This window comes from Puma concolor, chromosome B4 (genome assembly GCF_028749965.1).
Source record: "Puma concolor isolate L17-30 chromosome B4, mPumCon1.1.hap2, whole genome shotgun sequence".
NCBI lineage: Eukaryota > Metazoa > Chordata > Mammalia > Carnivora > Felidae > Puma > Puma concolor.
The window spans coordinates 65,024,628-65,046,936 of record NC_141673.1 but is presented as its reverse complement, the minus strand read 5'-3'; the positions used below and the strand labels follow the sequence as shown (position 1 = coordinate 65,046,936).

At 42.6% G+C, this 22,309-nt stretch overlaps 2 protein-coding genes across 18 annotated transcripts in view; one reads left to right on the top strand and one right to left on the bottom strand.

Moving 5' to 3' along the window:
* Positions 1 to 13,118, bottom strand: part of SLC11A2 (solute carrier family 11 member 2) — a 51,473-nt gene extending 38,355 nt beyond the window's left edge. For 4 of the 8 annotated variants that reach the window (XM_086713386.1, XM_086713390.1, XM_086713392.1 and 1 more), the window contains exons 1-3: positions 12,838 to 13,118; positions 3,410 to 4,111; positions 2,803 to 2,964 (exon numbers count right to left, since the gene is read on the bottom strand). The gene's annotated coding sequence lies outside the window, so the exon portion shown is untranslated. Of the gene's footprint in view, positions 1 to 2,802; positions 2,979 to 3,409; positions 4,177 to 12,837 lie in introns of those variants that run through there. The other 4 variants (XM_086713387.1, XM_086713389.1, XM_086713391.1 and 1 more) reach the window with 4 other exon arrangements.
* A 64-nt stretch (positions 13,119 to 13,182) lies between these two features.
* On the top strand, positions 13,183 to 22,106 carry LETMD1 (LETM1 domain containing 1). Of its 10 annotated transcripts, none has more exons than XM_086713385.1 (9): positions 13,183 to 13,296; positions 14,227 to 14,378; positions 16,212 to 16,331; positions 16,995 to 17,077; positions 18,606 to 18,792; positions 18,916 to 19,017; positions 19,122 to 19,274; positions 19,701 to 19,797; positions 21,104 to 22,106. In XM_086713385.1, exons 3-9 carry the CDS (start codon positions 16,224 to 16,226, stop codon positions 21,172 to 21,174), a joined length of 801 nt encoding a protein of 266 aa, XP_086569511.1. In that variant the 5' UTR covers positions 13,183 to 13,296; positions 14,227 to 14,378; positions 16,212 to 16,223; the 3' UTR covers positions 21,175 to 22,106. The 10 variants fall into 10 exon arrangements, with proteins under 10 accessions (XP_086569511.1, XP_086569510.1, XP_025785988.1 ...); XM_086713384.1 differs by having other exon boundaries at positions 13,184 to 13,296; positions 16,216 to 16,331; XM_025930194.2 differs by lacking the exon at positions 13,183 to 13,296 and adding an exon at positions 13,522 to 13,678 and having other exon boundaries at positions 16,216 to 16,331.
* The last annotated feature ends 203 nt before the right edge of the window (positions 22,107 to 22,309 follow it).

Genomic DNA, 22,309 nt, shown 5'->3' with positions numbered 1-22,309 from the left:
TTTAGTGGGTCACAATCCGAATTTTTAAAAAATGAAATAGGTTGGGGCACCTAGGTGGCTCAGTCGATTGAGTGTCTGACTTTGGCTCAGGTCATGATCTTACGGTTTGTGAGTTCAAGCCCCGCGTCAGTCTCTGTGCTGACAGCTCAGAGCCTGGAGCCTGCTTCGGAGTCTGTGTCTCCCTCTCTGTCTGTCCCCCCCGCCCCCCACCTCAAGAATAAGTAAACATTAAAAAAAATTTTTTTTAATGAAATAGGAAATATCAAAGAATGTTATAAGTACTAAGGTAGGTATTGCTTTGTAAAACTTTAATGATGTGTGTGTGGCTTCTTACCATAGCAGTCAAAAAAAGGTGGAAAAGCACCACTTTAATACATATGCATTATTTCAGTCAGCTGATTACAAGCTCCTTGATGACAGAAAGCAGATCTGACCAACTCTAACCTTACGATCAGTGAGAGCCAACCCCCTACTCCTGAACCTCACTCATTCTAGAAAGCTGCCCTAGGAATTAAAAGAGGGACTCAAGGCAAACAGCAAGGTCCTATTAAGTGAGCTTCTCCTCTGTTAAGAGAGACAAAAAATAAATAAATTCATGAAGAAATTCTACAAATACTTAAGAAAGCAGATGGAAAACTATAGACCAGGCCTTGGATTTAGCACCAGAAGACCCACATTAGAGTTCTCGCTCTGCTGTTCACTGTGTGATGCTGAATGAATTGCTTGATTTCTTGAGCTTCAGTTTTAACCAATTAAAAGAACAACATATACCCCGCCTCACATAACTGTATTAAAATTAAATTTTATATACACACGAAATTATTTTGTAAACTATAAAAATGTTCAAAAGTTTTAGATAAAAACCTGCATGTGTCATTCAGTAAAAAAGTGAAAACTGATGGGGCACAAATTATACAGCTATATGGGCACGAGGTGTGATTTTCATTTTGTTTTTTGATGGTCAGTGACACCCAGAAACCCATTCAGACTGGTGTGCTCAAAGGGAACTGAATCATTCACATAAGTGGGAAATCCAATGGCATATCTAGCTTGAAGCAGGGCTGGATCTGAGGACTCAGATAATATTGCCAAGCTACTGTCCACCTGTCTTTATCTAACTCTCTCTCTCTCTCTCTCTCTCCCCTCTGTATCCATCCTAGAATGATTTTATTCTCAAGCAAGTTCTCCTTGCATGGGGGAACAATGGCCACCATCTGCTCTGGGCCAATGTCATCCTCACAGCTTGGAGTATCTCTTTCCCTATTGTTCCGGCAAAAGTGTTGGGGAGGGCTCTGTCTGATAACCTAGCTTGGGTCATGAACCAAGTCCCAAGCTGAAAACAGTGCCCAGAGGTGCCTGGGACACAAGCTGACCATTAGAGCTAGGGGGTGTGGTCAGCCCTACTGGAGTCATCTGAACTGAAAAAGAGATTGGTAGGGAGTCTTCTCCAGGGGTCAGAGATTCAGAATGACAGAGATTCAGAACGACCAAGTTTCTAAAGCTGAATAGGATTAGTTTAGAAAGACTTCATGGTTCCTTCTGTTTAGCTTCACCATAGAACAGCAGAGGAATGTTTGTTCCATTTCATTTCATTTATTTAATAAACATAGCACCGAGGATCTACTATGTGCAAGTGCTGTTCAAGGCACTGGAATATTGTAATGATCAAGATATACAAATGTCCTGCTCTCAGAGAACTTACATTCTGTGGGGGAGACCAATAATAAACAAGTCAATAAATATAAGTGAGAAAGTAATAAATTCTATTAAAAAATAAATTTGAGGGGCGCCTGGGTGGCTCAGTCGGTTAAGCGTCTGACTTCGGCTCAGGTCATGATCTCACGGTCCGTGAGTCCGAGCCCCGCGTCGGGCTCTGTGCTGACAGCTCAGAGCCTGGAGCCTGCTTCGGATTCTGTGTCTCCCTCTCTCTCTGACCCTCCCCCGTTCATGCCCTGTCTCTCTCTGTCTCAAAAATGAATAAACATTAAAAAATAAATTTGAAAGGTAAGGTAAGGAGCAGTAAGAGCCAGAGGGGAGAGGTAAGGATTATTTGACAAAGGATGGTTAGAGAAGACGTTACTGGGTGACTTTGAAGCAGAAATCTGACCAGAGTGAGAAAGCAAACCACATGATTAGCACCTGGGAAAGAACTTCCAGGCAGAGGGACCAGCAAGTGCAAAGATCCTGAGACAGAGCCAATAACTTCCCCCTGGAGCAATACATGTACACTTATTAACATATATTTGCATGTGTATGTGATCATGTTAATTATTTTTCTACATTAAATTGATGACTTTTAGGACAGTGATACTAAACTGCAAAATCCTGGGGCGCCTGGGTGGTTCAGTCGGTTAAGCGTCCGACTTCGGCTCAGGTCATGATCTCGCGGTTTGTGGGTTCGGGCCCCGCATAGGGCTCTGTGCTGACAGCTTGAAGTCTGAAGCCTGCTTCGGATTCTTGTCTTCCCCCTCTCTGCCCCTCCCCTGCTCATGCTCTGTGTCTGTCTCTCAATCATAAATAAACGTTAAAAAAAATTTTAACTGCAAAATCCGTAAAGTCTTTCTACTATTGATTCTTCTAAGTAAGATATTTATGAATCTTGTTGAGTGTGCACAGGTGCCTAGACTTGAGGCAGGGACTTCCTTTGCCCAACAGAAACTGAACCCAGCGGAAGCTCACTAAATGGTGCTGGTGGGATAACGAGCCATGCAGCACAGTGAATACCAAGACTGATGGGACAGAGATCCTGGGTGACCCAACTAAAGCTGGGTGGGGAGAATTTCCTTCTAGGGATTTTCTTACCTCTGTCCTTTTGCTCTAATTGCCGTGGACGTGCCAGGCGGCACAAAGTGGCTCCTGAGGGTGGTTCCCGCTGCTGCTGGGTAAAGGTCCCTTATCCAAAGCCAAGGACTAACACAAAGGAAAAATTCCTCTGATCTCAGTCCTTAGCAAGGGTTATGTCACCTGAAAGAGAAAAGCTTGGGGTGGGGTACGTGTGTGTGAAGGGTGGAAGGGAGTGAGAGAAGTCAGAAAGCAAGAGACCCGCCCTCCCTAATTGATTGGTGACAGTTTCCCTGACCTTGGAACCCCTATAACCCATCCCTACTTGGCACTGTTTTTCATCCAGTGATGCCCTTATCCTTAAATTGCACTACTTCTGGCATGTTTGATGTTCTTTACCACCCCCAGTAGCTAGATTGGCCTACTTTTAATTGTCAGATGGATAGGTCCTTTGCTTATCTGTTTATATTCATTTTCATAGAGTATGAATTCTTAGACAATGTTCAGGAAAAGCATATTCTAAATGTAGCTCAGTGTCTACCTTAATTGCTCATTACGAACAGGCACTCATAAAGGCTTTTTGATGATGATTATGACTGCAGTGATTACACTGGAAATCAAAGGCTACCTGTTATAATTTTGGACTGCTGCTCCTCTGGAATGCTAACCTCCTCTTTTACAAGTCTTCTCTCACAAACTGGTTTCCACTGGACTCCACCTGAACCCTTCCCATTTGATGGCCAAGAGACCTATGTTTTAATCTCAGATCCACCAAAAACTTCTGTGTGTCTCTTACATGCCTTAGTTTCACAGTTTTCTAGTGCAAGATGGAAGAAGCTCACAGGACTTGCAAGTAGAAACAAGAGGTAAAATTAAAAAGTAGATACGGTAGATGCGGAAGGGCTTCAAGAGTAGGACGTGAGGAGCCTGTCAGAAGCTTCTCCTTCAGGGCCAGCCCTCTGAGACACTCTTCTTTCTCCCTGTAGACACACTTCTTCTTCCAGGATCCTCAGGTTCCTGGTCTGAAGGAGGAACCATCCTTGCACATCATCTTTCGCGGAGTTTCCTCCTGATGACCCTCTTGACCTCATTTTTGCCGCTTGCTTCTTCCTTACAGGCCTTCAAACCGATACTTTTCTAAGCCTGGAGGTCATTTATATCCTCATTCTGTTCTTGCTAAGAGAAAGACTTGGAGGAGGGGGTAAGACACCTAGAGTGCCAGAAAACAATGACTGGAATGAGAAATGTGCTGGAGTCAAACGGTGAGCCCCGCAAGCTTCAGAAGACAGAAAAAGAACAGGCAAAAATAAACTCCAGGTGAATTAAAGACCTGAAATGGTAAAACAAAATGAAATAAAACCTTCAAAATCATCTGAAAAAATATAAATATCTTTATGATCCTAAGATAGAATTTAAAAAGCCAAATTATGAAAAAGCAGAAGTTATAATAGCCAGTTTTGATAAAGCTGACTGTAACAAATCTGTAACAAATACTAAAACTCATATACAAATATATATGTGTGTATATATATATATATATATATATGAGTTCATATATATATGTATATATATATATATACACACATATATATATACATCATGAGTTCAAGCCCCACATTGGGTATGGAACCTACAAAAAAAATTATATATGTGATATATATATGATATATATATATCATATATATATCACATATATATATAATATATATATCACATATATATATCACATATATATATAAAAATTATATATATATGTATATATATGATATATATATAATTTTTTTTGTAGGTTCCACACCCAATGTGGGGCTTGAACTCATGATCCTGAGATGAAGAGTGACATGCTCCACCAACTGAGCCAGCTGGCAGTCCCTCTAAAAGTATTTTAAACAAGGTCAAAATACAAGTAACGGATGGGGAGATAGGGAGAAGGTATCTGCAATGTACATGCATATCAGAAAAAGATTGGTATTTAGCATCTGTAAAGGCTTCCTATAAACCAATAACAATAAAAAAGAAGATAAACAACCCAGTGGGAAGATAGACATAAGGTATGAATACACAATTACCAGAAGACATTCAAACAATGGTACATATAAAAATCTATTCTACCTCTCCAGTATCCAGGAAAATGCAAAGTAAACTGACAAAGAGTTTCATCGCACATCTACTGGATTAGCAATAATCTAAAAGTCTGACCATTTTAAGTGTTGGTGAGAAACTAGGACTTACATATCCTGTAAAACTGATACAACCACTTTGGAGAGCAACAGGGCAATATTTACTCAAGTTGAAAATGCATATATCCTCCGATCCAGAAAGTCTACTGCCTTGGAACAGTGTTTTTCAGTCCATTAGTGGGTCATGAAATCGTTTTAGTTAGTCGTGTCCAGCATTTTACAAAAATGGAATAGAATAGTAAATAGAGTGCAGATAGCCTAAGTATTATTTCACTAAACTTTTATTTTGTATATTAAATGAGTCTTGATATAAAATGCATTTTTTTTAATTGTTCATTTATTTTTGAGACAGCATGTGCGCACTGTCAGCGCAGAGCCTGATGCAGGCTTGAACTCATGAGCTCTGAGATCATGACGTGAGCCGAAGTTCGATTCTTTTTTTTAAAAAAAATTTTTTTTTCAACATTTATTTATTTTTGCGACAGAGAGAGACAGAGCATGAATGGGGGAGGGGCAGAGAGAGAGGGAGACACAGAATCGGAAACAGGCTCCAGGCTCCGAGCCATCAGCCCAGAGCCTGACGCGGGGCTCGAACTCCCGGACCGCGAGATCGTGACCTGGCTGAAGTCGGACGCTTAACCGACTGCGCCACCCAGGCACCCCCGAAGTTCGATTCTTAACGGACTAAGTCACCCAGGTGCCCCATAAATTGTATTCTTACTATGAGTTATGGTTAAAAAAAAAACCACTCTGAAAACACTGCTTACGAGGAACTCTCATACATAAGAACAAGGAAGCCTGTTCAAGGATGTTCCCCTACAAGGCAGTGTTTGTAATAATGAAACATTGCAAACAACATAAATGTTTATCAGTAACAAACAGAATAACAAATTGGAGTGCATTCATGAGATGGAACACCACACAGCAGCTAAAATTAATGAACTTGGTCTACATGGATGAATTCTGAAAGCAAATTTGAGGGAAATAAAAATAAATGCCACATGAAACCAATTACAGTTGACCTTTGAACAACACAGCGGTTGGGGTATTGATCCCTCACGCAGTCAAAAATCCATGTATATCGGGGTGCCTGGGTGGCTCAGTCAGTTGAGCATCCGACTTCAGCTCAGGTCATGGTCTCGCGGTCTGTGAGTTCGAGCCCCTCATCGGGCTCTGTGCTGACAGCTCAGAGCCTGGAGCTTGCTTCCGATTCCGTGTCTCCCTCGCTCTCTGCCCCTCCCCCACTCATGCTCTGTCTCTCTCTCTCTGTCAAAAATAAACATTAAAAAAATTTTTAAAAATCCATGTATAACTTTTGACTCCCCCCAAACTTAACTATTGACCAGAAGCCTTACCAATAACATAGTCAATTAATACATATTTTGTATGTTCTATGTATTATATCCTGTATTCTTACAATAAAGGGTGTTAGAGAGAAGAAAATGTTATTTGGAAAATCACAAAGAAGAGAAAATACATTTATAGTCCCGTACTGTATTTATTGAAAAAAATCTGCATATAAGTGGGAGTGGACCCACATTGTGTCCCAGTTCACATTATAAATTAATTTACAAATATAGAATTGTGTTAGAAACAAATAAAAGTCCATATGATTTTTCACATAGAAAAATATCCATAGAAACGGTTTTTTGTACACACAGTCTGGGGGGGGGGGTAGGTAGTCTGTTTGGTTGTCTTTCTTCATAATATTTAAAAAGTAATAGTGACGTTATTTATACCTCAATAAACTGAAAATAACTTTCTGTATTGTATATTTCAAAATAAAATTTTAAAGTAATGCTGTGAGTCTCAAAAAAGAATACACAGGGAAAAGTTAAAGTTTTTTTTTTTACAATGTACTTGTGTTCCTTTCTCTAAAAAAAATTAAATCCCCAAACCAGCACTACTCCTATGAAAGACCCAACAACATGGTACAACGGCAACTCAGGACATGATCTTGACCTTAATGGAATGCTGTTCCACTAAAATCAACAATTACCCACATTTTAATTAGCACTTTTTGAGTAAGTTCAAACAGGGGCTGTGCTGTGCAAACCCATGTTGTTCAAGGGTCAACTGTATATGAATATTGATTTATTAAGTAGGCTTCATGTCCAGCATGGAGCCCAACACAGGATTTGAACTCATGACCCTGAGATCAAGACCTGAGCTGAGATCAAGAGTCAGATGCTTAGGGGTGCCTGGGTGGCTCAGCTGGTTAAGCATCCTACTTCGGCTCAAGTCATGATCTCACGGTTTGTGGGTTTGAGCCCCGCGTTGGGCTCTGTATGACAGCACAGAGACTGGAGTCTGCTACAGATTCTGTGTCTCCCTCTCTTTCTGCCCCTCCCCTGCTTGTGCTCTGCCTCTCTCTGTCTCTCTCGAAACTAAATAAACATTTAAAGAATCAGATGCTTAACCAGCTCAGCCACCCAGGTGACCCTGTATATGAATTTTTAAAACATTAAAAAAACTCATATAGTATATATTCATCTGCATATATATTCAAATATATATATGTAATCCATATTGAATATACATATGCTCATATATAATTCATGTAATTTATATTCAATATATAATTATATATATTATAATATATATATTCTAAGTGTTAAAAGTGGACTGATACAAAGGGGATGCCCAGGAAGGGAGGGAAATGGGACTTGGGAAAAAGTAGGTATGATATTATTTACTCATTTTAGGTGGTGGATATGTAAGTGTACATTATAGTATTCCTTGTTCTCTTCCTTTTAAAATACATATATATATTTTTTTTTTAGTAATCCCCACCCAAGATGGGGCTCGAACCCAAGACCCAGAGATCAAGAGGCACATGCTCTTTGACAGACAGCCAGGCTTCCCAACCTTTTTAACACATAAGAAAAAAATGCAATTAAGAAGTTTTCATCTTGTTCAGATTCTGAAAGAATATCATAAAATTGTATTAAGCACTGGTTATTAAAACTCTTTCATTCTGGGATATTTTTTTTAGTGCCTTGGGATGAATAACCTGCCAAAGGCAGCCTGTCAAACTTAATGAATTAGTATCTAAGATTGGCAAATCACTGCAGTGAGTATTTCCACTAGCAAAAGAGATTTCTCTTTTCCTGAAATTCCAATCTTTCCTATCTTTGGACATGCTGTTCCTTCTTTTCACAAAGCCCTTCCTTCCGGTGCTTGTCTGCCAGGCAATCTCCAATTTATCTTCCGTGATCTAGTTCCAGCGTGACTTCTCTTCATCTGGATGCTCTGTCCCCCACCACCAGATTTTATCAATGATTACTCCTTCCTTTAACTCTCACTGTGCCCTGAACATATTTCTCCGTTACAGCACCTATCACATGATAGCACAGTAACTTTCAAACGCCAATCTTCACTGCTAAACTTTTGAACTTCTTGAGGGAAAGGCCCACCTCTTATTTGCCCTTATTTTCCTAGAACCTAGCAGAATGGCTACAGAGTGGCCCCTCAAATGTTTGTAAATGAACGCCAAATTCTGATGACAAACTACATGATATATGGGTTTGGGGAGCTCAAATCTGATTCCCATTTATTGCACCACAAATCTGGACCGCTTTAAGGTGGCCCTTATTTCAGGGCATTCTATTGGTTCCTCACTATCTCTTGTCCAGGTCCTTATAATAACTCTTTTGTACCCTTAACCTTCAGTCTCTTCCCACTCTGATCCATCCTGGATGCCACCCCAGACTAATTTTTATAAAACATCATCTTTTCTTGTCATTCCTTTGGGCAAAATGCAGCAGGACTCTCTAATCCTTTCATATCAAATCCAAATCTCTAGTCTTCAGTCATGAGGCCTTCAGAAACCCAGCCTCACTTTAGTACTCCAAACATATCTCCCAATCATTTTATTACGTGAACTATCCTAGGGTTGGAATTACCTGTCTCATCTCTGATTTATTCCGAGCAACAAGAAAAATGGCTGGCCTGGGGGAGAGGCTTAATAATTGTGAGATCATTGAATAAATGAACTAATCCTAATATATAACCATTTGTTTCAGCCCAGCTAGTTTCTTCTGGTTTTGTATATACACCAAATTCCTATCAGCCCATCTTTGTGTCTGCTAGTACCTAATAAACAACACTTAATAAAATGTATTGCAAAATAAGGCAGTGCCTTATTTTCCCAAAGGGAAGAACTAAAAAAATAGTTTTTGGTCAACCTCATATACATGAAATAGTCAACTGTCTACTTTAAGTAGTACTAATTTAGTGAACATACACTATCTAATATTATTTAGCAACACATTTAAAATCACATATGAAATAGAGATAATGCTTTTTCCCTCGAACTTTATAATACAATTTCATTCAAATTATCAGTGCTTTCATCATCATTCAAGCCAATTTTATCATCAGCTGGCCCAATTTACAGATCACACCATCCTCACATAGATCCAAATTATTTGAGGACAGTTGGTTTTTTTAAATTCATGCTATGCTTATATATTCCTGATATCCACAATATAACCTTTCTGCTTGTTAATTTTTTTTTAACATTCATTTATTTTTGAGAGACAGAGTGAGAGCTGGGGAGGGGCAGAGAGAGAGAGAGAGAGAGAGAGAGAGAGATGAATCTGAAGCAGGCTCCAGGCTCTGAGCTGTCAGCACAGAGCCCGACACAGGGCTCGAACCCACAACTGCGAGATCATGACCTAAGCTGAAGTCGGACGCTCAACCGACTGAGCCACCCAGGTGCCCCTCTGCTGCTTTTTAAAAGGCTTACCCTGGGGCACCTGTGTGGCTCAGTCTGTTAAGCGTCCGACTTCAGCTCAGGTCATGATCTTGCGATCTGTGGGTTCGAGCCCCGCGTTGGGCTCTGTGCTGACAGCTCAGAGCCTGGAGCCTGTTTCAGATTCTATGTCTACCTCTTCCTCTGACCCTACCCTGTTCATGCTCTCTCTCTCTCTCTGTCTCAAAAATAAATAAATGTTAAAAAAAATTTAAAAAAATAAAAGGCTTACTCCAACAAGATCTAACACTTGAAACTGTGAGGTCCTAAAGCCAGAATAATTCCTTAAATCCGTGTTAACGTTTTTCGCCTCCCTTTTAAGTAATTCCATACGGTGATCTCTGTAAACTTGGAGAACCAGCATCGACTAAGGTCATCTCAGGCTGCATCTTCCCCAAACAGTATATTGATTCAAAACGAAATATATAAAACAGGCACCGCGGGCTATAAGAGACTTTGTAAGAACACAAGATATAAGGCAACTTCTTTCCTGCAAAATTATTTTCAGAATAAAATAAAAAAATAAAAAATAAATAAAACACTACCTTACATTCAGGTATATAAAATACTTATTCATGTAACAAATATTTAATGAGCATGTCTTGTGTCCCAGGCACTGTGCGAGGGACTATAAATACAGTGAGCTTAGAATTCCATGGAATTCATGAAATGCATAATGCCACAGCTGATTAATTATGATCATTTTAAGTACTATTAAGGACACGTATACCTAGCTACAAGACAGATGAGCGACAGAGGAACCTAAATCTGTGGGATTAAAAAATAGTTTTCTCCAACAGTGCTGTTTATGTACAGTGCAGCAGTAATTCACGTGCCCAGTCTGGGTTCAAATCCTGACTCAAATCTTGAGCAGGTTACTTAGCCTCCCTTTCCTCATTTATAAAGTGGAGCTGGGGCGCCTGCATGGCTGAGTCGGTTGAGCATCCGACTTCGGCTCAGGTCAAGATCTCACAATTCCGTGGGTTCGAGCCCAGCGTCGGGCTCTGTGCCGACAGCTCAGAGTCTGGAGCCTGCTTCCGATTCTGTGTCCCTCTTGTGCTCTGCCCCTCCCCCGCTCACGCTGTCACTCTCTCTCTCTCTCTCTCTCTCTCTCAAGAATAAACACGAAAAAGAAAATAATAAATAAATAATAAAGTGGGGCTAACAACAGTATCTACCTCATGAAGTTATACTGAGGATTAAATGACATAATACACAGAAAGCATCAAGAACAATGCTGGCACATGATAGTTGCTTAATAAACGCTAGCTATTATTACCATTTCAGCTGGAACTTGAAAGACAAACTGGGGGGCAGGGAAGACACTCCAAGCAAAGAGCAACATGCAAAAGCCCAGAGCATAAGGTTGCTTGGCCTAAAGTAGAACTGAAAGGCCAACGTTTCTTAGCATAGAAAGCTAAGGGGCTGAAAAGATACGATGCGGTATGAGAGGAGGCTGGGAAGACAGGATGAAGTCAATAATGCAAAGCCTTGTAGGCCGGGTTAAGGAGTCTGAACTTTATCCTAAGAGTCAGAGGAAACTTGAAAGGTTTTATAAAGGGGAGTGACAAGCTTAGATTTGCAGTTTTCAAAGCTTTCTCTGGCTGTGGAATAGAAAACTGGTTGGAAGGAGGCCAAAATAGATGAAAGGGAAACCAGTAAGGAAGCAGATCCAGTCTTCTAGATCAAAGGCGGGTGGTGGCACAGGAGAGAGGAAACTGGATGACTGAAGAAATAGTTAGAAGGCTGAACCAGCAAGACTTATGTGTGTATGTTGTGGTGAGGGGGCATGGAGGGAGAGGCACTAAATAATAAACATGTATTTGAGGAAGGAAGGAAGGAAGGAAGGAAGGAAGGAGGGAGGGAAAGAATTCCTGTGTTCCTGCCATATTGTTTTACTGTTCCCTCGACTCCATCTTTCCAGGCACAATACCTGCCTATTTCCTCCACAAAAGTGTCTCTGATTGATCTTGCCCCCTTCTTTCCACGAGTGTTCTAGAATTTTAGAGCTGAATATTTTTCTTTTTTTTAAGTAGGCTCCACACCCAGCATGGAGCCCAACATGGGGCTTGAACTCACAACCCTGAGATCAAGACCTGTAGAGCTAAATATTCTTGAGATACATAACAGTTGAGAGAACTTAGACACTGCCTGAAGACTGAAATCATGTTTTAGTCAACTTTCTATCCTGCCCACCTCATCTACCCAACAATTGTAGAGACCATCACTTACAGGACATTTTCTGACTTCATGAGCAGTAGTCATAAACAGTCTATGTTAATATGAAACTCTCTGACCCATTAAGTGTCATATGGAGTTTTCACAACCATTTTTTTCTTGGCTTTTCACAGAACTCTTATCAAATGAGTACTCTTACAGAAGAAACAGAGCTAAAGTAACTTGTCCAAGGTCACATACACTAAAGGAAATGGCAGTGCTAAGATTTGAACCTAGATCCTGTTTACCAATAGGATGCTTTTTGCTACTCTCCATGTAGGGTAAATATTCATATGTACTCAAGACAGCAAACTAACTCTGGGCAGCAGCTAAGCACCACCTCTAAGAATCCTTCCCAGTTTCAGTAATTAGTTTACTCAAAAATATTTATTGAACACCTAATACATCCCAGGCATGGCACCTATTGTTGGGGGTAGGGTACAGCAGTGAACAAGGCAGGAAGGTGCCTGCCCTCAGTCTAGTTCAGGGAGCCGGCCAAACAAGGAAACAAATGTATAAACAATGTAAGTGGTAAGTTGATGGAGGGAGGGAGGTGGGGGATGGGCTAGAAGGGTAAGGGGTACTAAAGAGGGCACTTGTGATGAGCACTGGATTTTGTATATAAGGGATAAATCACTGACTTCTCTTGAAACCAATATTGCACGTGCATGTTAACTACAATTTAAGTTAATGTGTATATATATACATTATACATATGTATATAATGTATACATGTATGTATACATGTATGACACATATATGTATATATGTGTAACACATGTACGTTTACATGTATAATACATTATATATAACACATGTACGCATATATGTATAATACATATATAATGTATCACATTATATATATATACACACACATATACACACACAAGGTGAAATGTGTACCCTTTTTGTTGGCATTACTTTGGATAAAGCGGACAGAGAAAGCGTCTCGGAAAAGTGACACTTCAGACCCGACCTTGGTCTTCAGGAGGCTTTTAAGGAAAGACACCTTCCCACAAACCTTTCCAAACTAGGTATGGAAAAAGCTGGCTAAAGTAAAAAGGTACTCAGTGCGCACAGGGGCCGCTCCCTCATCGCCTCGACTGACACTGGACAGTTCCCGGCCGCCGCCACTAGAGGGCGCCTCGGGTCCCAGCCCCCAGGAGGCGCCTTGGCCCCAGTCACTGCCACCGTGACACCTGGTACCGTCCCCGCCCCCCGAACCTCCCTCCACCGCCTCAAGGCCCCGAAGTCCGGAGTAAGGACAGAGGGCAAGGGAGGCGCTAGGAAGCCCTAGTGAATCGCGAGGGGTCAGCAGGTCCTCAGAGAGAGGACGTCAAGATCGCAAAACCAACCACTGCCGTTAAGTCCTCATTCCCTTCGGGACAACCCGGTTCCGGCGCTTTTAAACAAGGAAATACTGGATGCATCCAATCCTGCTCCTTCTTTCGCCACCTAGTTAGCATCGGTTCCTCGCCAGGGGAGCCTCAGACAGGCCGTCTACGGATACCAATCAGCGCTCAGGAAAGACGCATGCGTTCTGGAACGAACGTGACGTACAGTGAACTTTGACCTAAAGACGACCTCTTTCCTTCTCCCCCGCCCTCGCTGTGAAGATGGCGCTCTCCAGGGTGTGCTGGGCTCGGGCTGCTCTGTGGGGTGCGGCGGTCACCCCCGGACCTTATGTCACCCGGAAGCTGCAACTTGCTCGCCCTCGCGCTGGCCTGGCCTGGGGGGCCCCTCGGTGAGGGACGTGGGAGAAAGGAAAGCGTTTCTGATGTTCAGGCCCTTCCAGTCTCTCAACCTTGTTTGCATGCCTTTTCTTAATTCTTAGCGTTACACGTCCTAGCCCCGGGTTTTTATTCTGCTCAGAATTGCACCCCGATCCCTACTAGTCATATGGCTTCCTGACCCGCTTCAACTTTCAGGGCTCCATATCGTCCGAATCCCCCACGTATTCCGAGCTCTTTCAGCCTCCCTTTTTCTACTCAAGCTTTACGGCTGCTTGTCTGGATCCCATCTCTCTGGCCTTAGCCTGCTGTTCAAATGGTCCCTCAGGCCTTGCGCTGCCTGCAGACTCATACCCACACCCAACATTCCTTCCCGTCTGATCTTTCATCTGCCCGATCTGTTTTTCTTTTCTGATCGCTTATCTCTTCCTGAGCCCAAGATCTTCCTTGGATTTCAGAAGCTTCAGGCCTTAGCATACATTCCCTGAGACCTGGTGTTTTACATTAGTGTGAACGGACTCCAGGACTGATGCCCAGATAGTCTCTTTGATCTTCCTTGTAGGTCTTCAAACCTCCACCTTTCTCCAAAGGCAGATGTGAAGAGCTTGATTTCTTATGTGGTGACCAAGACCAAAGTGATTAATGGGAAATACCATCGTTTCTTGGGTCGTCATTTCCCCCGCTTCTATGTCCTGTACACAATCTTCATGAAAGGTAAAACCAAAACAGAAATCCCTTGAATCAGTTCATGAGCAATGTCAAAGAGTAACAATGAGTAAGAGTGTTTGCATGTTCTGCTATGTGATGTGAGCTGGGGGGGGGGGGGGGGGGGGTGTTTCTGTTTCATAAATGCTTGAGCGTGAAACGAATTCTTTTAAGTTAGCACTTCTGGAGAATGTTTTTAGAAAAGTATTATGACAACAACTTCTGAGAGCATCCAGAGGGGGATGCCTATAGGTATTTTTGCACTTTTCTTAACCATACGCAGCTGCCTATTCTGGAAATTCTTTGACATGCACCAGGCCAGATGTCTATGGCTGCACAGACCTGCCCTGTGATTTATCAGTGGACTTGGCCCATAAGCAGATGTGGTTTAATGGTTATCACAAATCTATAGGTAGCATATTGTGGAAATTGCACTACATATACTTGTTTTCTGGATGTTTTCATTAAAATCAAAGCTGAGCTAGTTACTAAGAGATGGTATAATGACACATGTCCACTCTGGTGCCAGACTGTCTGTGTTCAAATCCTAGCTTGTCACTGGCTATGTGATTGGACTAGTTACTTAACCTCTCTGTTCCTTGTTTTTTTCATCTGTAAAATACAGAAAATAATAATAGAACCTACCTATTGGCCCACATGGTTGTGAAGATTAAATACATCAGTATTTGTAAAGTACTCATGGCCTGATCATAGTATGTGCTCAATAAATGTATCTCTGTTATTATACTCTGTACTTTTATCATAACACCAATTACAACAAAGTACCATATTGTCAGCTGTGAATATTATCATGATTATTACTAGCTTCATGGAAAATCTAAAGTAGAAATAGAATGGCTGCTTTCTCTGCTCCCAGTTTATAGCTATGACTAAATGAGAAAAAAGTCCGAAAAAATATTTTGGTTGGTTGGTTTTTAAGCTTTTGATTGTGTAAAGTTTTAAATGTACACAAAAGTAGAGAGAATAATGTGATGAATTTCCATATACTCAGTCTCACATCAACAGCTACCAACTCATGGCTGCTGGTCTTACTTCATTTATACACTTGCCTTCTCCTGTATAATTTTGAAGCCAACCTACACATTATATCATTTCATTCATAAATATGAAAGCATTTTTAAGAACTAAAGCCCTAGATAAAAGGTAAGAATACTCATCGAATGAAGAAAAAAATTGAACCATAGAAATATGTTGAATTATACTATTTCTAAAAGTGTTCTAGAAAGAAGATAAGTTAATATCTGGTTGGGGAAAACATAAGGTTAATTGAGCAAGACTTCCTGAAGTTAGGGAGCTTTTGAATTTTTTTTATTTCTAAATGTTGATCTCTTTTAAGAGAGAGAGAGGGTGCACACGCGTACAGTAGGTGAAGGGCAGAGAGAGAGAGGGAGAGAGAACCCCAAGCAGGCTCCACCCTGTCAGCGCAGAGCCTGATGCGAGGCTCAAGCCCATAAACCGTGAGATCACGGCCTGAGCTGAGATCAAGAGTCGGACGCTCAACTGACAAAGCCATCCAGCACCCCTTGAATTTTCATTTTAAGGAGGGAGCGGGCAATGAACCAGAAGAGGGAGACCATTCTATAGTAGATCACAGAAGGCCGGCTTGGCTGGGAGATAAGTAGTGTGTTGCAGGGGAGAAGAATGAGAAAAGAGATACAAGTTGGCCTCACAAGAGTTTTAAGTGTCCTAGTTTAGAGCTCTGATTTAGAGTAATTTTGGGGAGCGACAAGTACGTGCATTGGGGTTAGACATGGAGTTAGGGACCTGTGTGGTAAGATGCACACTGGGATAACATTACACTCTGTCCTCTACTTTAATGAGGCAGGATTGCAGATGTTTTGGGCTGATGCCAAAAAGGCTAGAAGAATAAAGACATATATGTGGAAGCACAATGTAAAGTTTCATCAACTTTCATACCGGGAGATGGAGCATTTGAGACAGGTATGGGCCGGGGGCAGATACCCAGAAGTTCATGGTGAGGTAATTAAAGTTAACTAAGATCTCAAGTGTTTTTTGTTTTGTTTTGTTTTGTTTCCTTTCCTATCTTGTTCACCACTGATCAACCTTTTCCCCTCTGCTGTGAGATCAAAGTATCGAACTAAGTAAGAACATCGGGTTATTTGTCAGAATTGGGTTTATTCGGAGTTGTAGCCCTCTACAACAGAGCTCCATAGAGATTCTGGCATCCTTGCCGAATGAAAGTTGTGGACACTAAAATCGAGTTCATTTCTGAATATATAAAAATCTGCAAGGATCCCAAAGGTTGCAGGAAAGTAGTATTTGGTAGTGACTTGATGGTGTTCACTTTGGTGGTGACTTTGAAACTGAGAGCGAGAACCTAGGACCCATTTGGCACATCAGGAAGAATTTGTTGAGAGATTTGGTATAATGCCAGGCCCTGTACTAGACATTATTTGGGATACAAAAATGAACAAATCAGGGCTTCTGTCCTCAAGGAAATTACCAGCTAGAGGTAGATAGAAATAACCTTGATCCTTCTCTGGGCTGTAATAGAAATTTACTGCACAGTGTTGGGGGAGGGATTGTCCATTGTATTAAGAACTTACTTGGGTTAAAACTGCGTCTGTGTTTATTTCTGCTTAGTTCCGCCGAGACGTCACCAAGTGTCTTTTCCTAGGTATTATTTCCATTCCACCCTTTGCCAACTACCTGGTCTTCTTGCTAATGTGAGTACAGACTTCTATCTTCCCAGCGTATTGAAGATATATAGATTTTTTTTTAATTCAAAATTATTTTAAGAAGAACTTTCCATTTCAGAAATAGGCAGAGATTATCACATTTCCTGCTCCAGTCTTCTAATTAGCCACACTTGGTAACACTTGGATTACTGGGTTAGCTGTAGGTGTAGGTAGTGTAGACTTTTCCTGCCTCTCAGCTGCCCCTGTGTGTTGTGAAATAAGATTATGACCTTTTCCATCATCGCTAGAGGCAGCAACCCACTCCCTGAGAGGCTTAGCAATTTGGGACAGTTTTTTTAGGAGAGAAACGCATTTCATATTCTGATCACATAAATCTTTACTTTGTATCCAAACACGACACTTTTGATGATTGATTGATTGATTTTTTAAGTTTATTTATCTTGAGAGAGAGGAGAGAGAGAATCTCAAGCTGCCTCTGCACTGTCAGCACAGAGCCCAGTGTAGGGCTAGAACTCACGAACCGTGAGCCATGTGACCTGAGCTGAAGTCAAGAGTTGGATGCTTAATCGACTGAGCTACCCAGGCCGCCCCCCCCCCCCCCCAAGATGACACTTTTAAACTTTGATCTTGTGTGTTTTAGTTATCTGTTGCTACATAACAAACAACCTCAAAGCTTAATAGCTTTTCATGGTTTTGTGGGTCAGGAAATTGGGCAGGGTTCAGGTGTGTGACTGATTTTTCTCTTCCGTGTGATGTTGACAGAAGTCTCTCAGTGATATTTAGCTGATGAATGGACTGGTCTGGATGATCTAAGGTCACTCTTATGTCTGGTGCCTTAGCAGGGATGGCCGGAAGGCTGGGACTGTCAGAGTGCCTATATGTGGCCTCTTTAATATGGTGGCCTCAGAGTAATAGGACTTCTTACATGGCAGCTCAGGGCTCCAAGGGTGAGTGTTTCGGCGAATAAGAATCCGGGTGGCCTTTTATAACCTAGCCTTGGAAGTCACAAAGACTCACTTCTGCTCTGCTTTATTGGTTGAATCAGTCACCCAGATTTAAAAGTAAGGGGGACATAGACCTTCCTTCTCAATAAGAGGGATGCCAGAGAATTTGTGGCCGTGCTTTAAAACCACCACACATGCAGAAAATGAATTAAAAAACAAATTTGACTTTCACATTTTATATACACATACGGACTGTGCAACAGCTTGAGGTTGTCACCATCACATATAATGACCAGCTCTGTCTGCATCTGTCTCCCGGTCTGTCCAGCATATGTTCTTCAGATGCTTTGGTTCAAAAGGAGTCATTTTATCCAATTACTGCATGCGAGGCTATTCCACCACTGCTTGCTTTCACAAACCTCAGTAATGTTGCTTGAAATTGTGCTTCCGTGTCTCTTAAACCTTGGTCTGAGACTCATTTACAGAACAGTGAGGTAGGAAGTAATGTCTCCATTTCTTCTTCCTAGTATTCATATCTGCCAAATGCTTTCTTAGATCGCTTTGAAGATGCCGGTTTCAGCAAGTGACATTGTGATTCCTTTTCCTTTCAGGTACCTGTTTCCTAGGCAGCTACTGATCCAACATTTCTGGACCCCAAAGCAACAAATTGATTTCTTAGATATCTATCATGCTCTCCGGAAGCAGTCCCACCCAGAAATCCTTGGCTATTTAGAAAGGGTTATCCCTCTCGTTTCTGATGCAGGACTCCGGTGGCATATGACAGAGCTGTGCACCAAGGTATTCCTCTAGCTAACCCTTCCTGCAAACTAGGACTCTTGTTAGATCCAGTTTGCACTAAAACTAGGAAAGAGGGCCAGTCAGGAGCTTCCTAACCTCTACCAATCTCTTGGCTCTCCCAAGATACAGCATGGTACCCACCCAGCAATACATGATATCCTGGCTCTGAGAGAGTGTTTCTCTAACCATCCTCTGGGCATGAACCAACTCCATGCTTTGCAAATGGTGAGCACTTCGAGGCTTTCTCTGTTCCGCAGCCTCGCCTTGCCTCAGGTTCTGTGTATGGTAATGCCGTGCTGACTTTCTCCTCCTGTGTCGTTGGGTTACAGAAAGCCTTGAGTCGAGCCATGCTTCTCACACCTTATCTGCCTTCTTTCTTGTTGAGACACCGTTTAAAGACTCATACCACTGTAATTCACCAACTGGACAGAGCTTTGGCAAAGCTGGGGATTGGCCACCTGACCCCTCAGGAAGTGAAATCGGTAAGAATTTGATGGCAATATCAACCCTCAATCCTTGGTGGGCTTTTGAGCTCACAGGACTGGGAGCTTACAGAGACCTCCACCATGTTTTGGTTGTTAGAACAAAGCCCAAACTCTTTATTCTTTCACTTCGTTTCTGTGTCTTTTTTTCTCCGTGAACTCATGGGAGGGAATTGCCCAGAGTAGTTTTGGCTTATGGCCTTTCAAAAACCAGAGACACTGTTCTTTAGACCTACTATTTTTGGTTATATAGTCCTCTTTGCTTGTCTTCTTGTCCATTGTAGTTCAGATTGCCACAGAGAAAGGTTTCTTGTGGGGATGAGATTGGAACTTACTTAGAGGTTTTGAATTATTAGTGGGTTTACAGTTCATGGCCATACTTGCTATGTGATTATTGAGGACTGTTTCTCTTCTGGTTGATAATAGGCTTGTTATCTTCGTGGCCTGAATTCTACCCATATCGCTGAAGAGAGGTGTCGAACTTGGCTGGGAGAATGGCTACAGATTTCCTGCAGCCTGAAAGGTAAGACCCATCCCTGTGGTTATGCCACTCAAGTTCAAATAATTTTTATATTTTATTCTGAGATTACTTTGGAGTTGATGAGTGAGTACTGTGAGACCCTTATCCTGTGTATAAACTCATTTGCCTACAGGGGCTAAGCAGGTAGTGAAGTAGACTGTGCAAGACAAGAGGCAGTAGCGGGGACTGTAGGAACCAAGACTACATGCATGCCAGTCTGAAGCAGTTTCTCAGCCTCAGCACTATAGATGCTTCGTCCTGGGGGCTACCATGTGCATTAGAGGGTATCTAGCAGTATCCCTGCCCTCTACCCACTAGATGTCAGTAGCGCCCTCCACCCCAGTTCTGATCATCAAAAACGTCTCCCAACATTGCTAGATGTCCTGTGGGGGAAGGGGGAATAGAATTATCCCGGGTGAGAAGCGCCAGTCTAAAGGCATTCAAACTCAAAACAAAAACACTTGGAGCACCTGGCTGGCTCAGTCGGTAGAGCATACAACTCTTGATCTCAGGGTTGTGAGTTCGAGCTCCACGTCGGGTGTAGAGATGACTTAAAAATAAATCTTGGGGCACCTGGGTGGCTCAGTTGGTTAGGCGTCCGACTTTGGCTCAGGTCACGATCTCACGGTTTGTGAGTTCAAGCCCCGCGTCGGGCTCTGTGCTGACAGCTCAGAGCCTGGAGCCTGTTTCAGATTCTGTGTCTCCCTCTCTCTCTGCCTCTCCCCTGCTCACACTCTGTCTCTGTCTCTCTCTCAAAAATAAATAAAACGTTTTTTTTTAAGTTGAAAATAAAAACAAATCTTTAAAAAAAAACCCACAAAATCAAAAACAATTGGCTAAATAAAAAGTATCTGAGGGTGGGTATTAGGCCTGTGAGTCACTTGTTGGAACCTTTGGCTGGGCTTTGATGTTTTCTAAGCCTGTGAATAGCAGGGTAGGCCTACTAATCTCCTTGGAGCCAAGAAATGTTTCCAGAGCACCAGCCTCTAGCAGAAGAATCCCAAGGGTGACAATAGTTAGTGTTCACTACCTTTAGCATCTGTGAATTTTCTCCCACCACCACATGAGAGGCAAGAAGTGAGGATGAGGAGAAAGGAATACCTGGTGGAAGGAAAGGAAAGCATCCGTGGCAGGGACCGGGGTGAAGCAGGGGACCTTCAAGAATAGTAGCCTCTCGATGTCACACCTCCCTGCACTTGGCTTCCTGACTCCAGGATCAAGCCCTGCCCCCTCCCCCCCCCCACCCCCCACACCCCCGCCCCAGGTGACTGTTCTCTGGCCAAGCCATTAACATTGATGGTGTTTTCAGAAGCTGAGCTGTCCCTCTTGCTACACAACGTGGTCCTGCTTTCCATCAACTACACCGGCTCAAGGCGCTGAATGAACGTGGAGCGGGTGGCATCATCCTGCAGTCACACAGTATGGCAGCGTGGTACCAAACAGCACTGGCCGGCAAAGCATCTGTGTGCCCTGGCGGGGGTGTGCGGGAGGCAGAGGAGCAGGTGCCCGAGGGCTTTCCAGCGTGGTACCCTCGAGGGAGGGAGCTGGAACTGAAACAGACCCTCTTACCAGAAGTGTCATCCCAACTTCCTCACCATCAGCCAGAGCTGGCAGCAGCCTCCGTACTGGGCTTTAATTGTGACGTTTTGAGTTCAGATCCTAGGAAGTGAGCGTTTGCCCCAGGTGGGGCAAGTCCTAGCAGCCTCGGACTTAACCACTGCCACATTCTTTACAGCTGGGTTTTTGTTAGTTTCCGGCTGGGGAGGGGGGCAGCCCTGTTGAAACTGGAGCATTTACATCTGTGCGTGTCCTTTGATGCTGCCCTCGATCCTTTTTGTGACCAAAAATAGGCTTTTTATTTTTATTTTTATTTTTGGTCCCCTCACTGGGTTAACCACTCCCTTTCCAAGTCCATGAAACACTTTTTTTAAAGCAAACAGTTATTCATATATGGGAACATTCTGATGGCAACGATGCAAGGAAATACAAGTGCCACTTGACCCTTTCTGTGTTTATAGCCTTCACCCCACCCTTGTCTTAATTTCCGGGCTGTGGTGCAGCCTCCACAGATCTTAAACTCTGCTACCTCCGCTGAGTTGCGGCAGTCCGGCTGTAACTGCCAGTGGCCGCCTTTGGGCCCTGGATTAAGCCTCCAAGGCACTAACGACCACCCTGCTTGGGAGCCCGGGAGCGGTCTGCGTCGAGAGTACGTTGGGTTTAGCTTTTGTCCCTGTACGCTAGTGACGTGTAATAACTTATTGTTAAATGCATGAAGCACTGTTTTAAAGCCAAGTAAAGACTGCCTGAAACCAGTTGCTGGAAGTGACTTCTGCATACTCAGATGATTTTGCTAAAACTCCTTTGACAAGACGGACGTAACCTAACTAATGGAGACGCAGTCGGTTGGGATAGAAGCTTCTGATGGGATGGAAGTTCTGAGGGAACGGATTTGACACTGATCCTCTGCTCAATTTTAACGCGATAACCAGGAACAGAGAATTTTATATATATTATA

Bases quoted from the DNA above. Each gene is read 5' to 3' on its own strand.
- LETMD1 (XM_025930193.2), top strand. From the start codon at position 13,551: ATGGCGCTCTCCAGGGTGTGCTGGGCTCGGGCTGCTCTGTGGGGTGCG. The intron at 16,332-16,994 runs GTATGGGCCGGG...ATTTCTGCTTAG, and splicing joins AGATGGAGCATTTGAGACAG to TTCCGCCGAGACGTCACCAA. The intron at 19,275-19,700 runs GTAAGAATTTGA...GGTTGATAATAG, and splicing joins CCCCTCAGGAAGTGAAATCG to GCTTGTTATCTTCGTGGCCT.